The 12,570-nt window shown below is 56.4% G+C and overlaps 10 protein-coding genes across 10 annotated transcripts; 6 read left to right on the top strand and 4 right to left on the bottom strand.

Annotated features, from left to right (window-relative positions):
- Window positions 1-567: 567 nt before the first annotated feature.
- BDY17DRAFT_324669 (uncharacterized protein) lies at window positions 568-975 on the bottom strand (the record flags this gene model as incomplete). The annotated part of the gene is made up of 1 exon (XM_033737243.1): window positions 568-975. The coding sequence occupies one exon, from the start codon at window positions 973-975 to the stop codon at window positions 568-570; it is 408 nt and encodes a 135-aa protein (XP_033588953.1).
- Window positions 976-1,505: 530 nt separating this feature from the next.
- BDY17DRAFT_158951 (uncharacterized protein) lies at window positions 1,506-2,297 on the top strand. Its single transcript, XM_033729694.1, has one exon. It carries the CDS (start codon window positions 1,715-1,717, stop codon window positions 2,213-2,215), a length of 501 nt encoding a protein of 166 aa, XP_033588952.1. The 5' UTR covers window positions 1,506-1,714; the 3' UTR covers window positions 2,216-2,297.
- Window positions 2,268-3,276, top strand: BDY17DRAFT_298406 (uncharacterized protein). Its single transcript, XM_033733736.1, has 3 exons — window positions 2,268-2,437; window positions 2,504-2,995; window positions 3,047-3,276. Exons 1-2 carry the CDS (start codon window positions 2,380-2,382, stop codon window positions 2,866-2,868), a joined length of 423 nt encoding a protein of 140 aa, XP_033588951.1. The 5' UTR covers window positions 2,268-2,379; the 3' UTR covers window positions 2,869-2,995; window positions 3,047-3,276.
- A 64-nt stretch (window positions 3,277-3,340) lies between these two features.
- Window positions 3,341-3,779, top strand: BDY17DRAFT_324667 (uncharacterized protein; the record flags this gene model as incomplete). Its single annotated transcript, XM_033737242.1, has 3 exons — window positions 3,341-3,445; window positions 3,507-3,627; window positions 3,691-3,779. 3 exons carry the CDS (start codon window positions 3,341-3,343, stop codon window positions 3,777-3,779), a joined length of 315 nt encoding a protein of 104 aa, XP_033588950.1.
- Window positions 3,780-3,805: 26 nt separating this feature from the next.
- BDY17DRAFT_251620 (uncharacterized protein) lies at window positions 3,806-4,861 on the bottom strand (the record flags this gene model as incomplete). Its single annotated transcript, XM_033731188.1, has 1 exon — window positions 3,806-4,861. The coding sequence occupies one exon, from the start codon at window positions 4,859-4,861 to the stop codon at window positions 3,806-3,808; it is 1,056 nt and encodes a 351-aa protein (XP_033588949.1).
- Window positions 4,862-5,085: 224 nt separating this feature from the next.
- Window positions 5,086-6,596, top strand: BDY17DRAFT_158926 (uncharacterized protein). The gene has a single exon (XM_033729693.1). It carries the CDS (start codon window positions 5,499-5,501, stop codon window positions 6,558-6,560), a length of 1,062 nt encoding a protein of 353 aa, XP_033588948.1. The 5' UTR covers window positions 5,086-5,498; the 3' UTR covers window positions 6,561-6,596.
- Window positions 6,547-8,245, bottom strand: BDY17DRAFT_298399 (ubiquinone biosynthesis monooxgenase). The gene has a single exon (XM_033733735.1). It carries the CDS (start codon window positions 8,179-8,181, stop codon window positions 6,634-6,636), a length of 1,548 nt encoding a protein of 515 aa, XP_033588947.1. The 5' UTR covers window positions 8,182-8,245; the 3' UTR covers window positions 6,547-6,633.
- Window positions 8,246-8,367: 122 nt separating this feature from the next.
- BDY17DRAFT_298397 (uncharacterized protein) lies at window positions 8,368-9,714 on the top strand. The gene has a single exon (XM_033733734.1). It carries the CDS (start codon window positions 8,726-8,728, stop codon window positions 9,542-9,544), a length of 819 nt encoding a protein of 272 aa, XP_033588946.1. The 5' UTR covers window positions 8,368-8,725; the 3' UTR covers window positions 9,545-9,714.
- Window positions 9,715-9,979: 265 nt separating this feature from the next.
- Window positions 9,980-11,330, top strand: BDY17DRAFT_324662 (uncharacterized protein; the record flags this gene model as incomplete). Its single annotated transcript, XM_033737241.1, has 2 exons — window positions 9,980-10,108; window positions 10,155-11,330. The coding sequence occupies 2 exons, from the start codon at window positions 9,980-9,982 to the stop codon at window positions 11,328-11,330; spliced, it is 1,305 nt and encodes a 434-aa protein (XP_033588945.1).
- Window positions 11,331-11,335: 5 nt separating this feature from the next.
- On the bottom strand, window positions 11,336-12,363 carry BDY17DRAFT_281245 (RTA1 like protein-domain-containing protein; the record flags this gene model as incomplete). Its single annotated transcript, XM_033732053.1, has 2 exons — window positions 12,194-12,363; window positions 11,336-12,140 (listed from the first exon to the last, which is right to left on the bottom strand). Exons 1-2 carry the CDS (start codon window positions 12,274-12,276, stop codon window positions 11,336-11,338), a joined length of 888 nt encoding a protein of 295 aa, XP_033588944.1. The 5' UTR covers window positions 12,277-12,363.
- Between the last annotated feature and the right edge of the window lie 207 nt (window positions 12,364-12,570).

The following is a 12,570-nucleotide window of genomic DNA, read 5'->3' as shown; positions in this document are numbered from 1 at the left end:
CTTTTGGCAGGTGCGTGGGGTGTGTGCATGTCGTGGCTTTCTCTCCGCCCCTCGTCTACATCACCCCCTCCCGTATCTGCTGCTAGCTATGGAATGCATGTTGACGTCTGACCGTCTGCAAACATTGTGCCGAGGAGCTCCGGAGAAGCAGCATCTCCGTGATGGGAATATGCCGAGAAGGAATGCATGCCGTCTGCCAGCATGTATCTCCGATATGTTCGTCCATAAACCCATATTCTCCTTTTGCTTCAGTCCTTTGGAATGCTGCTTGCCATCTCCTGGATCATGGTCATATTGCTGTCAGCAGCTCGAATTCAAGTCAAAGCCTGCAATTGTGCTACGCTATCTAATGTCATGTGACGGTATGCTATGCTATGCCATCCCATGTCATGCCATGCCGTCCCATCTCTCCCAAGCTAATGCATCAAACTCATATCCGTCGTCACTCATGTCTCGTCCCATTCGTCATTCGGCCCATCCATCCTTTCCGCTCCCGCCTTCCCCCGTTTTCGTCTATGCCGCTTACACCTGGCCCCCACCACCATCTGATGCAAACATCCAGCATCATCACGAAATGCCCGCAAAATGAAACGGATCCGGCGCCGCAAATCTGACCCGGGTAGGGAACGCATCGCCTCCTAGAGCCACCTCCCTACCCGTCAAATGCGCAGCGTTCAAATCAATCCACACCACCATCCGCTCCAGCAGCCCATCAAGCCCCAACGTCCCCAATCCTCCACGTAATTTCAGCATCATCTGCAGCCCCTTCATATGCGCCGCGAATACCTCCGAGTCCCCGAAAATCGCCTCGTACGCCGCCATCTTGGCCACCGCGCCGACCATGGCGTCCGTGATGGTTCCTTGGTGGTTCGTCAGCGCCGTATTGATCTCTGAGAGCGCGCGCGCTTTCAGTGCTAGCAGGTCGATGAGCGTGGCTTGTGACGGGTTGACGATGCAGTAGTGCGATGCGGCCATTAGCAGAACGGCGTTGTTGTAGAAGAGTAGCAGAGACGCTGAATCAAGGCGAAAATCGGAAGAGCTGAATGATCGGCGGTGGAGCTTTTTAAGGTAACTTAACGATCGCAGGTCGATCAAACTTCACACGAAGCGTAAGCTCTCTCGCTCTGCGCGCATCGGCCGTCTCGGTCTTGAGATTAAGTCCCTAGGCATCACCGCCTCATGAGGCTCGGCATCGAATTTGTCACGGTAGCGAGCACAGCAGTGCAAAAGCACAAGTGTAACGAGAGGAAGAAAGGAAATCTCAAACACCAAGTCTCCCCGAGCGTCGCTGAGCATCTATCGCCGAACATCGATCGCCGAAACGTATGTCGCCGGAATCCGTCGGCGATGCAACCGTGCAACTAAGCTCGTGTGCCAGCACGTGCCCGACACTACCCAAATGACGCATGCTCACACGGGAACAAGCCATTCCGCACCAGAGGGTGATGTAGATCGGTTCAAGCATGAAACCCCTTCGAAACCCCTTCTCCCGCCGTGCCGGGTCGTGCAAAAGCACACGCTCGCCCCGCCCAGCCAATCCTCGCCCGAACAAAGCCGCGCGAGCGCGAGTGGACGCTGGCGATGCCGTGGAACAAGTTAAATGCACGAGCCGGTGGTGATGGGAGAGCAGAAATGTTGACTCTTGCTTGGCTTTGTCTGCAATAGGTAGGAGGCTGCCGGAACGGGCTAGTTCAGAACTGTCCCTCGCTTCGACATGCCCCAAATGCTTTCCCTGCTTCGGCTGTTCACCCCACGCTCCTTTCCTTTCAATTCCTCCATGTCCGAAGTCGTACGTGCATTTGCAAGAAGTTCACGAGACTGGAGGGATGCACGGCCAGGCATCTACAGAATCTTGATGGGGGCTGCATTGCCCCGCTGTGTACCTGTGATACCCCAACCTGTACGATCCCACGCGACAACCCCGGCTCTCCCGTCCTGTGCAATCCACGGTCTGAACGGCGGGATGGGGATGAGCAAACCTTCTCCGCTCTTTCAGGGTGAGCATTGCCTATATCCGACCGAATTCCCGCATCGCGACTCAATGTGGGATGTCGGATTTGTCCGCGGCGTCGGTTTTCAACCACCCCCGATGGAGTCTCCGCTCACCAAAGCGAAGGCAGTTACTCGCTTCTGCCCCGTCAGTACCACGATTCGCACTGTGATCATTCGTTGTAATGGCTGGCGGCGTGTCTCGATCGTCTACAAGTGGGGCTAGTCCCATCTCATTTCCAGCCTTGGCTTTCGATGCAATGCACTTACATGTAAGCCTAAGGATGTTTTGGAGAGCCGTTATGTTCTGAAGACCTCTGCCTGTGGTCCTGTCTCGTTATCCCATCAAGTCGCTTTGTTAACCACGAGCTCCGGGACTTGCTTTCTATCATGTCACTGCGCGGCACCGTCGCATTCGTGATGGCCGAAGGAGATGTAGCAGTCGCGAGTGCGTGCACCATCCTGAAACAAGAATGGCCGTCTTCAGAAACATTGACCACCTCTACCCATACAGGTCGCGCCAAAGACCTGGCAAAAGACGGCGCCGACATAGCCTTATACAGCAATCCATCGCAAAGCAACGAGCACACAACAAGCCTCCGCGATAGCATCCACGAAGCCCAGCCGAGCGCCAAAATCACCATCCACAGCGGCGACTTGACCACCGCCGGAGCGCTGGAGAAGGTCTTCGCCGACGTGCTCTCCGATCATGGAAGAATTGATGTTGTGGTCAACAGCGCTGGAATGTTGGTGCAAATGCCCACGAGCAGCCGTTCTCCAGCTTTGGAGTACAACGACCTTCTTGCTTATGCGGTGTTCGTGGACGAGCAGTGGCGAATTGCCGTTGAGCAATTGGATGCGGAGATCGGACGGACGTGACGAAGGTGGAGAACATGCATTACGATTTTACGACCAGACATGAACCAGCAAACGCCCCGAGGGAGTCGCAAGTTGTAACCTGTTGACGGAGCCAGCACGAGTCATGGCGACAACTGCCCTGCTTCTGGTAAGCAATGCCACACTGTTAAGCTTTCTGACATTTGCTGATGCGATCAAGATCGCTGCATCTGAATCATCATCGCATCTGATCGTATCGGATGACCACACATGGATTCAAGGTTAAAGGTCTTCAGCCTTGGCTGGCAGGGCTGCGAGGGCGTGGTGGGCTTGTGACGCAATCAAGGCTGCCGCAGCTTCAAACCTGTTTTCCCCACCACGCGCACTCCAGTTTGTCCAAGGAAATGGTGTGGGCATTCCAGTCTCGCAGAAATGAGTGCCATTTCGATAGAGTAGTCTGTCTTTCGATAACTTTTCTCAGAATTGAGTATTGTGCGTTTTCAAGGTGCCCAACATGTCATCAGCCGTAGCCAAATCATCCAACGAAGTCGCGGAGCCCGCTCAGCAGCAGCAGGCTGTGACGGAGACTAAAGAAGCCAGCGCGAGTGCCAATGCTAGTGTAAGAAGAACCTCACTACATCACCTGAAATTGCGACGAGTTGTTGACTGAGAGTCAATAGGCCGGCATCAATCTCAACATCTTCGGGGCAATCGCTGGAGCTTTCTCTGGCAAGAGCCAAAAAGAAACAGCAGCGGATGGAAGTTCAACGGAGCACCGCGAGGGTCGGGCGAAAGTCAAAGGTATTGCATTGGTGAAGATCGATGCGCAGTTTCGAGTCTGTTCGCTAATCCAGGCTGTGACAGGCGCCGGTGAGGGCAACATGAATGCACTAGCAGCCGGCGGCGCGGAACAAAATGCTCGACATTCCAAGACTGCTATACAGCAACAATAGATCTGCTCCTGGAGTTTCAGACCATTTCATGCAGCTGCGGCGGCCGGACCTTTCTTGACGAATTGCACAGCCTTGTGGCCTCGTTCTTGCCCTGGTCCACTGCCGTGGCCCTCGTTCCAGCAAACATGACAGTAGATGTCATCATCACATCCCAGACATCTCACCTCGCCGTCTTCGTTGCAGATACAGCACCACGAATCAATGTCGTCGTCCGTGAAGGTGGGCAAATTTGATTTGCCCTTTGCGTTCTTCAGATCGTTCAGATTGGATTTGTGCACCGCCTTTGTCCGCGTTGAAGGCGCTGTGCTTGGAGTGGATGGGAGGTTCAGGCCGAGCTGAGAAAAGCGGGCTTCCAGTTCCGAGTCTTCGTATGAAGGCGGTTCTGGGGTTTGCAGGTTGGCTGAAGGCGTGGATGGCAGATCGAGGCCGGGTGCATGTTCTTGGTCTGTTTGCTCCGAAGTCTCGTCGCCACCGTACTTGCTCTCGAATTCGAGCTCTGCCAGGATGCGTTTCACATAGTCGTCCGCTTCTAATTCGTCTCGCTTGTCTTGGTCTGGATGGTCGTCGTTATCGCCATCGTCCGGGTGCTCTACCGCATGTGCCGTCGAGGCCCCATGCCCCGCTGCAAAGTCTCCCCCGCCATCGGCATTGCCTGCTTCTGTGGAAGGTAAAGCAGTCCGAGCTTCCGCCAGCAGGGACTCAATATTCTTAGAATCATCCGGATCAAGCTCCCACTGATCCTCCGGTCCAAGCTGCGCCAGTAAATCTTCGAGATTCTCCTCGTCATCCCCATGCCGCTGCCAGTTAAGAATGGGATCCGGGCCGTCGGGACCAACAGCATCCTCAGAATCGGCCGCGTGCTCTGAAGCGCCATAAGTCACGTCATGCGGAGCAGCAGCAGGAGCAGCAGGAGCAGCAACACCCGCCCGTAAGCCTTTCAGTCGTTCCGCCAGGCGATCTGAGACGGATTGGGACTGGGCTGTGCCCAGATTTGCGGGTTGGTGCGCATCGGGTTGCAGCGTGACGGAGGAGGGTTTCAGGGCGTTCAGCCGCGCGAGCAGGTCGTCATCGTTTCCCGACATGCCACTGGCCCGATCACATCGCGATGTGCGATACGATCGGTGGCTGAGAGTGGGCGTACTGGTGGCAGAGAGGGGCACCGAGACGGGGCTAACTGCCAGGAGGACCCTGAAAACCTAAGCGCTGACCAGGCCAGATCTGCGCGAGATTAGGTAAACGATCAGGCTGAAAGATGCACGTGGGGGAGGCGGGACTGCGCCACACCTCGTCATCAGAACGCAACATCAAGGAACCTGAAAGTGACCTGAGCTGTCACACCACCAAATGAAACCTGAAAGTCTTGGAAAAGTGAGGGGAAGCAGAGGAATGCAACTGCCTTGACTGGCCGTCCGATGATCTCATCGTGGCAGAGCTTCACGCCTTCAATGCCTTGCTACAAATAGACGCGACCCCCGGTCTGTTTTCACACGATTCATTTCATCGAGCTACTCATTCACTCAACCACATCACACCAAACTACCAGAACCAATCTAGTCCTTCCCTCACTCTCACTTCCACAAAGCAACATGTCGGGCAGAAACCCAGGTACATCTTCGCTCCATCCCCCCATCTTCCAGGAAACCCGCTCTGACACTGTCTACAGGAAACGACCAAGGGTTCAACGACGGCTACGACGACAAGAGCGCCGGCAGGAACGTCATGCAAACCGGCAGAGACGAGACGGTCCAAGACGCGTACGCCCGCGGCGCCTCTGGCAACCCAAGGCTCGGAGGTAACCAGCAACGAGACGATGCTTTCAACGATGGTGCCCAAGGTGGCCGTGGCGGCGGAGGCTTCCAGCAAGGTGGCCAAGGCTACGATGATCAATCTCAGGGTGGCCTAGGTGGCCGTGGCGGCGGAGGCATGCAGCAGGGTGGCCAAGGAGGGTTCGGCGATGGTGTCCAGGGTGGCCGTGGTGGCGGAGGCTTCCAGCAGGGTGGCCAAGGCTACGACGACCAATCTCAGGGCGGCCGTGGCGGTGGAGGCTTCCAACAGGGTGGTCAAGGAGGATTCGACGATCAATCCCAGGGTGGCCGCGGCGGAGGCTTCCAGCAAGGCGGCCAAGGAGGGTTCGATGATCAATCTCAAGGTGGCTTGGGCGGCCGCGGCGGAGGCATGCAGCAGGGTGGCCAAGGCTACGACGACCAGTCCCAGGGTGGCCTAGGTGGCCGCGGCGGAGGCATGCAGCAGGGTGGCCAAGGAGGATTCGACGACCAATCTCAGGGCGGCTTGGGCGGACGCGGCGGAGGCATGCAGCAGGGTGGCCAAGGAGGATTCGACGACCAATCTCAGGGCGGCTTGGGCGGCCGCGGCGGAGGCATGCAGCAGGGTGGCCAAGGCTACGACGACCAATCCCAAGGCGGCCTCGGTGGTCGCGGCGGTGGCGTCCAGCAGAACCGCGCAGACTTCGACGACCGTGCCCAAGGCGGCGCCGGCGGTGCGGGCTTCCAGCAACAGGACCAGAGGTTCGACGACAACTCCCGCGACGACAGGTTCCGCTCGGACGAGGACAAGTCGAAGTCGGGCAAGATGGGGGATGCGATGAAGAAAATGGTGGGCAAGGGCGATAAGGATAAAGACCGGGATGGTTACGATGACCGGGATGAGTATGACAACAGGGATGATTATGACCGGAAGGGGGATAACACGAGCACTCCCGGCGATAGGAGCATGGGGGACAAGATGAAGAATGTCTTCAAGGGGCGTAAGCCTGACACTTGAGGGGTCGATTTCGGATTGTACTGTTAGCTCCGGCAAGAGAGTAATGTAGTGAGAAAATTCGAGACCCGATTCATCATTTGCCGCCGGCAGCACCCATCAAAGCTCCCTTCAATGGACTGAGACTGTTGACCAGATTCAAGCCCAAGCTGCGTGCAAACACCACAGGCGCGCTGTCAGTCCTGTAGAGCTTGTTCAATTTGTCGCACACGCCCATGACAGCGTTGTTCGCGGCCCAGCGGTCGGCATTGTATCCGTCGAGACACCAGGTACTCCCAATATCCATTCCGTGTTCCACACCGTACACAATCTGCTTTGCTAGCGAGTTGGCATCTGCCAGGCCGAGATTAAGGCCTTGTCCAGCAAGCGGGTGAATCGTATGTGCCGCATCTCCGATTAGAGCGACGCGATCGCGAGTGTAGGTTGCTGCGTGGCGCATGCGCAGAGGGAAAGAGGCTATGCTGCCTTCCTGCACAGCTGCGATGTTGGGGAAGCTGGGTGGAAGGCCAGTCGCGGCGGTAGAGGTGTTTGGTAAGCGCCAGGAGAGCTCGTCGGCGATGTCCAGATTGCTCCCTGCGTGAGTGAGCAGATATGATAGGTCCACTTGTTGGAGTTTAAAGGCTGCGTTGACCATTGTCGCGAAGTCGGAGGGTGGGAGTGATTTCAGCTTTGTCGCCAGTGGTGTTGACATGGACCAGACGAGGCTGGCTTTGTTGCCGGGAAGGGGGAGGAGTGCGATGGGTCCTGTGGGTAGAAAGCGCTGATATGCGGTGCGGAGGTTGTTCTCGGCAAAGGAATGATCGAGGTGGAGAGTGGCGACGATGCCGTGTTGGTTGTAGTCCCAGCCGTCGCTTTTGATGTCCGCGAAATTGCGTACGGGGCTGTTGGCACCATCTGCACCAACCAGTAACCTCGCAGCGAGTCGGCGAGAGCTTGGAAGAGTGATGATCGGCCATTGCGAGAGGTCGAGTCCAGTCTCACCCTCAGGCTCAGGGCCGAACTCGATAGACTCGACTTTCGTCTTATCCAGCATCTCCACACCTCCCACTTCCTTGATCCGCTGCAGCAATCCGGACGTGACGTTCTGGTTCTCGCACATGGTCGCCATCACGGCCGGATCTTCAGCAACGTCACCTTTCCGCACACTCTCTTGAAACCGACTCCCGGGCACCAGTTCAGCGATTGTTTCCAACAGCCCGCCTTTCGCCTCCAGTGGATCGAAGCTGATTTTGGCACCGCTCACGCCGTCCCACACTTCCATCCCATGATAGCCTTGTACTCTGCGAGCGTCAACATGCCGCCATGCACCGTTATTTCTGAGGAAGTCGAGAGAAGCTGGAGTAAGAGAGGAACAGCGATTGGAGTAGGCACTCGGGTCGTTGGCGACACGAGAAGTCGTCAGATCTTGACTATCGATGATGGCGACTTTGAGGTCTCGGGTCGATGCGTGTGAGCGCAGAGAGGAGAGGAGGGAGAGGCCAGCGGGTCCGCCGCCGACACAGACGAGGTCGTAGATATCTGGTTTGGATGGCGTTGCGGCTGTTGAGAAGCAGGATCGCCGGATGCTTGGTGGGAGCTGAAGGAGCTGTCGTACGAGCCTGGGAGAGTACTGGATTGATGCCATTGTATCGACCCCAGCTACATGTATCTTGCGATGCGTGCAGTCGACCTTGCTGCCAATAGGAGGGCGTGGTTGGAAAGCAGGTGTAGAGCAAAAGTTGCCGGCTCGGCCCGTTGTTGGCCGATCTCCGACGCCGGGCGATGATTGTTGAAGAGTGACGTCTTTCAACGTGAACTTTTTGGATGGCGTCGTAGGCTGCCAAGGGAGATTCACATTATCGTTCATCCGTGTTTCTGACCTTGACACTTCAACATCGTGCGCGTTCATTCGAATCATTTGCGCAAATTCGCCGGCTGTTGTATGCTGATTGCACCTACTCGACGGTGTCTGTCGCGTCTTCCACCCTTCAAACACCTTCCTTCTCGCCACGCCTCCTTGCTTCTAATACCACGCCTTCACTGCAATATCATCCGAGCCAGAGCTCACTCCACCGCAACCATGGCTTCAGGCGCGCCATCTCAAGCCTCGAAGCTTGTCCCAGGCGAGCCAGATAAAGTGGTATGTCAGCCAGCCTCACGGCCACCAAGGTGCTTTAGCCCAAGGCTGGATGATTAACACGCGGCAGATGGTCATTCGCAAAGTGGTGCCCACCATTCTCACCTTTTCAACCCCCTTTGACCGCTTCGGACGAATCAAACTCGGTGGCCGTGGCACAGTCGTCAAACTCGCCGACTCTTCTCTAGCCGTCTTCTCCCCTGTAGCTCTCACCGACATCGTCAAAGCCAAACTACGGGAAGAACTCGGCTCGACGAACGTCAAGTACCTGACAGCCCTGGACCAAGAACATCACATCTTCCTCGAATCATGGCACAAAGAATGGCCGGATGCGAAGATCATCGCCCCCGAAACCCTCCCGGCCTACCGCGACAAGCAGGACTACAACAAGCTACCTGAGTCAAACTGGAACCTGATTAAGAAGGCAGACAAGTCAAGCGGCCTGTCCGTCGACCCAACCTTTGACGCAGAATTCGAAATCGAGTACGTCAGCGCACACGCCAACCAGGAACTCGTCTTCGTCCACAAGCCCACCCGAACACTGATCGAAGCGGATCTCCTGTTCAATCTGCCCGCCACGGAACAATACTCTCGCACAGGCAAGAGCGCGACTTCGGGTGTACTGACGAAATTCTTCGCCAGCCTCAACGGCACGCAGGGTACTGCGATCTGGCAGAAGCGCTTTCTCTGGTATGCCATTTCGGCTGGCGACCGACAAGGCTTTTCACAGTCTGTCAGCCGGATTGCCAAGTGGGACTTCGATCGATTGATTCCTTGCCATGGAGATGTGATTGAGACTGGTGGCAAGGGCATCTTCGAGAAGGTGATGGAGTGGCATTTGAAAAGTGCACAGCAGTCGGGGAGTTCATGATGGATGAGATGTGGGCCGGGTAGTGTGTACAACTTGAGCCTTTGTTTCTGTAAGACGTATTGGAGTACGCGGTTCTAATAGTGATTAATTGCGTCAATAAGACATCAACGATAGAAATAGTATCGCAGACCAGTAACTCTTGTCTGGGCTGCCTGTCGACGATATGCCGGCAGCCTTTCCTCGATCTTGCATGCGTCTCCACTTATTCGTCCCCATGAGGCAACAGCGTATTCGGGCCAAGAGCTGAGTGCTTGACTGCAGACCTCTAGCTCGGCATTGAACACCATCGACTTCCGATCGCCATGATCGCTGCACTTCGCCACACTGTGCAGGCACCATGGCATTGATGCACGGCCTGTAATGAAAATGACCGCCCAGACCCATCAACACGCCCATCACCCAGCAAGTGCGTGAGCACTCTTCCCTTCTCGCGCCATGCAGACTGTCTTCAAAGTCGTCCTGTCGGACTCTTCAGGCCGTCCGAAAGAAAAGACGTTCCAGTCTCGCAGAACACACAAGAAGTCGCGAACAGGCTGCGTGTACTGCAAGCAAAGGCGGATACGAGTGAGTCCTTTGGTCTCCCACGGCTACACTATGCTAACTTTGGCAGTGCGACGAGGACCGACCAAGCTGCGGCAAATGCAGCAAGAACGGCTTAGCATGCATCTATCCCCTGCAGCAGGGCGCATCGCCGGATCTGCAGTCCGACGAGGGGTACAGTGTAGCTTCCCCTACCATGAACGTCTACACCATGGCTGTTGATACCGCGGTCGGGGATTTGGGTGAGATATTCGGGTTATCACTATCCTCTGGCAAATCGACGTCCATTGGCACTCTACGCATTCTCCAGCACTTCCAAAACCATACCGCTGCGACCTTGGGCCAGGTGCAGTCGAGCGCGGTGTTCCATTCCATCGTCGCCCGCAAGGCCTGGGAGCATCCCTATCTGATGCATATGTGTCTAGCGGTGTCTGCCGCACATCTGAAACGACTGCACACCTCTGCCTCTCATGCCGTGCTTTCGGAGCAGTTCTCCACCGCCGAAGTTGTACATTGGCAAAAAGGGCTGCAGCTCTACCGCCAAGCACTGGACAGCTACTCATCCGACTCCATCAAGCCGGATTTCGACGCAACCGTCGCTGCTGCGTTCCTCTCTATCATCTTCACTTTTGCCCTCGAAGACGACCTACCGCTCGATGCGTACACGGGTCAAGATGACGAGACGTTCCAGCAAGCCATCAATCCGCTCGCGGCCACGGGTGGCTTCAAAGCGGTGACGAAGCTCTTTCCCGCAGCGCTGTCAGAGTCGGCGTGGATGGCTGTCATCCTGGCTAGCGATGATCGGAAGAGGTCGTTCAGCGATAGTCGCCAAGCCGGAGTCGATGGGCTACCTCCCGCATTCGTCGACCTGTGCGAGCTGCGCGAGAATTCTAATTGCAGCAATAACGACTACTACCATCTGGTCCGCCTGCTCACCCCGCTGCTACGCCTCGACGGCAAGATCTGCAATTTCTGCAAATACATGGCTTTCGGCGGGCGAGTGTGGGTGGAGATCCGCCCGCTATTCCTGCAAAAGGATCCGAGGACTTTGCTGCTCGTGTCTTACTGGTTTGCGCTTCTCGGACGCCTGGATCAGTGGTGGATGACGCGGCGCGCGAGGGCGGAGTGCATGGCGATTGTGCATTATCTATTCTTGCTGCAGGATCCCAAGATCACGCCGCTGCTTTCTTTTCCTGCCACGTTTGGGCAGGTTGATTTGGGATACCTGTGGGATTACCGTACTTGAGGAGCTCAAGGTGCAAGCTTCCCGGGACCGCTGTCCTCCAAAACGTCAGCATCCCCAATTGTCCGGCCCTTCAGCGATGCACCTAGCCACCCCCCAGGATGCCAATACGTGAATGCGTACACGGAAACCACGATCGGAGCAAACTCGAGACATCCAAAGAAGACTTCGTGGGTCGACAAGTAGTGCTCCAAGCCCTGCGCCGTCTCGGCAAGTCGGAAGCATGTTCGAAGGTAGACGGCGAGCGTGGCAACAACCAACGCACCGAGGAAAGTCCGACTGACGTTGACCGAACTGCGGCGAGCCCTCCACAGAGTCCAGACCAAGACCACGAGAAAGACGGCAAATGTGAAGACCTGGAACGCCAATCCCGCGAGCAGAATATGGTTCGGCGTTGTCGGATCCTCCCCATTCGAATACGCAACCCCAATCAGCGCCGCGCCAGCAATCTGCGTAATCGTCGCAACAACATCACACGTGATGAAAATCCCCAGAATCGCGCGCGGCGGCAGCGGTGCATACTCCCTCCCGTACGCGTTGATGAGCACGCTCACGACGGTGTAGATGGCGGCGGAGAAGAAGACGGGCGCGACGACGATGAAGAAGTACTGCACCACGAACCAGGGGACGGAGTAGGGGTCCTGCTGGCTGGAGAGCAGGCGGAAGACGTAGCCGACAACTTCCATGGTCGTGCCGACGAGCATGGTGCTGAAGTACCAGGTGCGGTGGCGGAGGAGGAGGTAGAGGTGGGCGAGGAGGGCGAGGAAGAAGAGCGCGATTGCTAGGGCGGCGAGGGCGAGGGATGGACGGTACCTGGTGGTTGTTGTCAGGTGGTTGCTCTGTACGGTGGTGATGTGTACGCCTACCCATAGATGATAATCGTCGCGTCATTGGGACCCATGGGGTTGGGGAAGTTGGGGTCAACATAGCCGTGCGGTACGGACGACATTGTGGTTGAACTTCGCACACCGCGTCAGGAGAGATCTAATGAATGCAAAGACTAGCGATGTGAACATCTGCAGCAGATCAAGGAAGTCCCATCATCTTATATACTCCACGATTCATGCGCCCCAAGCCTTTGGCGGGGAATACGTTCGGCCGAATGTGGCATGGCGTGGGTGGAGACGAGGGCAAGGCTGAGTCTCCGCGCGGTAGACGGCGTATCGATGCATCCGTACATCGCGTATCCAGCAAGTAAATGTCCGTGAGCCGTCTGGTAATGCTTTGTCAAGTCGATCGAATG

The sequence above is a fragment of the Neohortaea acidophila genome, assembly GCF_010093505.1.
Source record: "Neohortaea acidophila strain CBS 113389 unplaced genomic scaffold BDY17scaffold_6, whole genome shotgun sequence".
NCBI lineage: Eukaryota > Fungi > Ascomycota > Dothideomycetes > Mycosphaerellales > Teratosphaeriaceae > Neohortaea > Neohortaea acidophila.
Note: the sequence above shows the minus strand (reverse complement) of the source record. Positions and strands in the feature narration are given on the sequence as shown.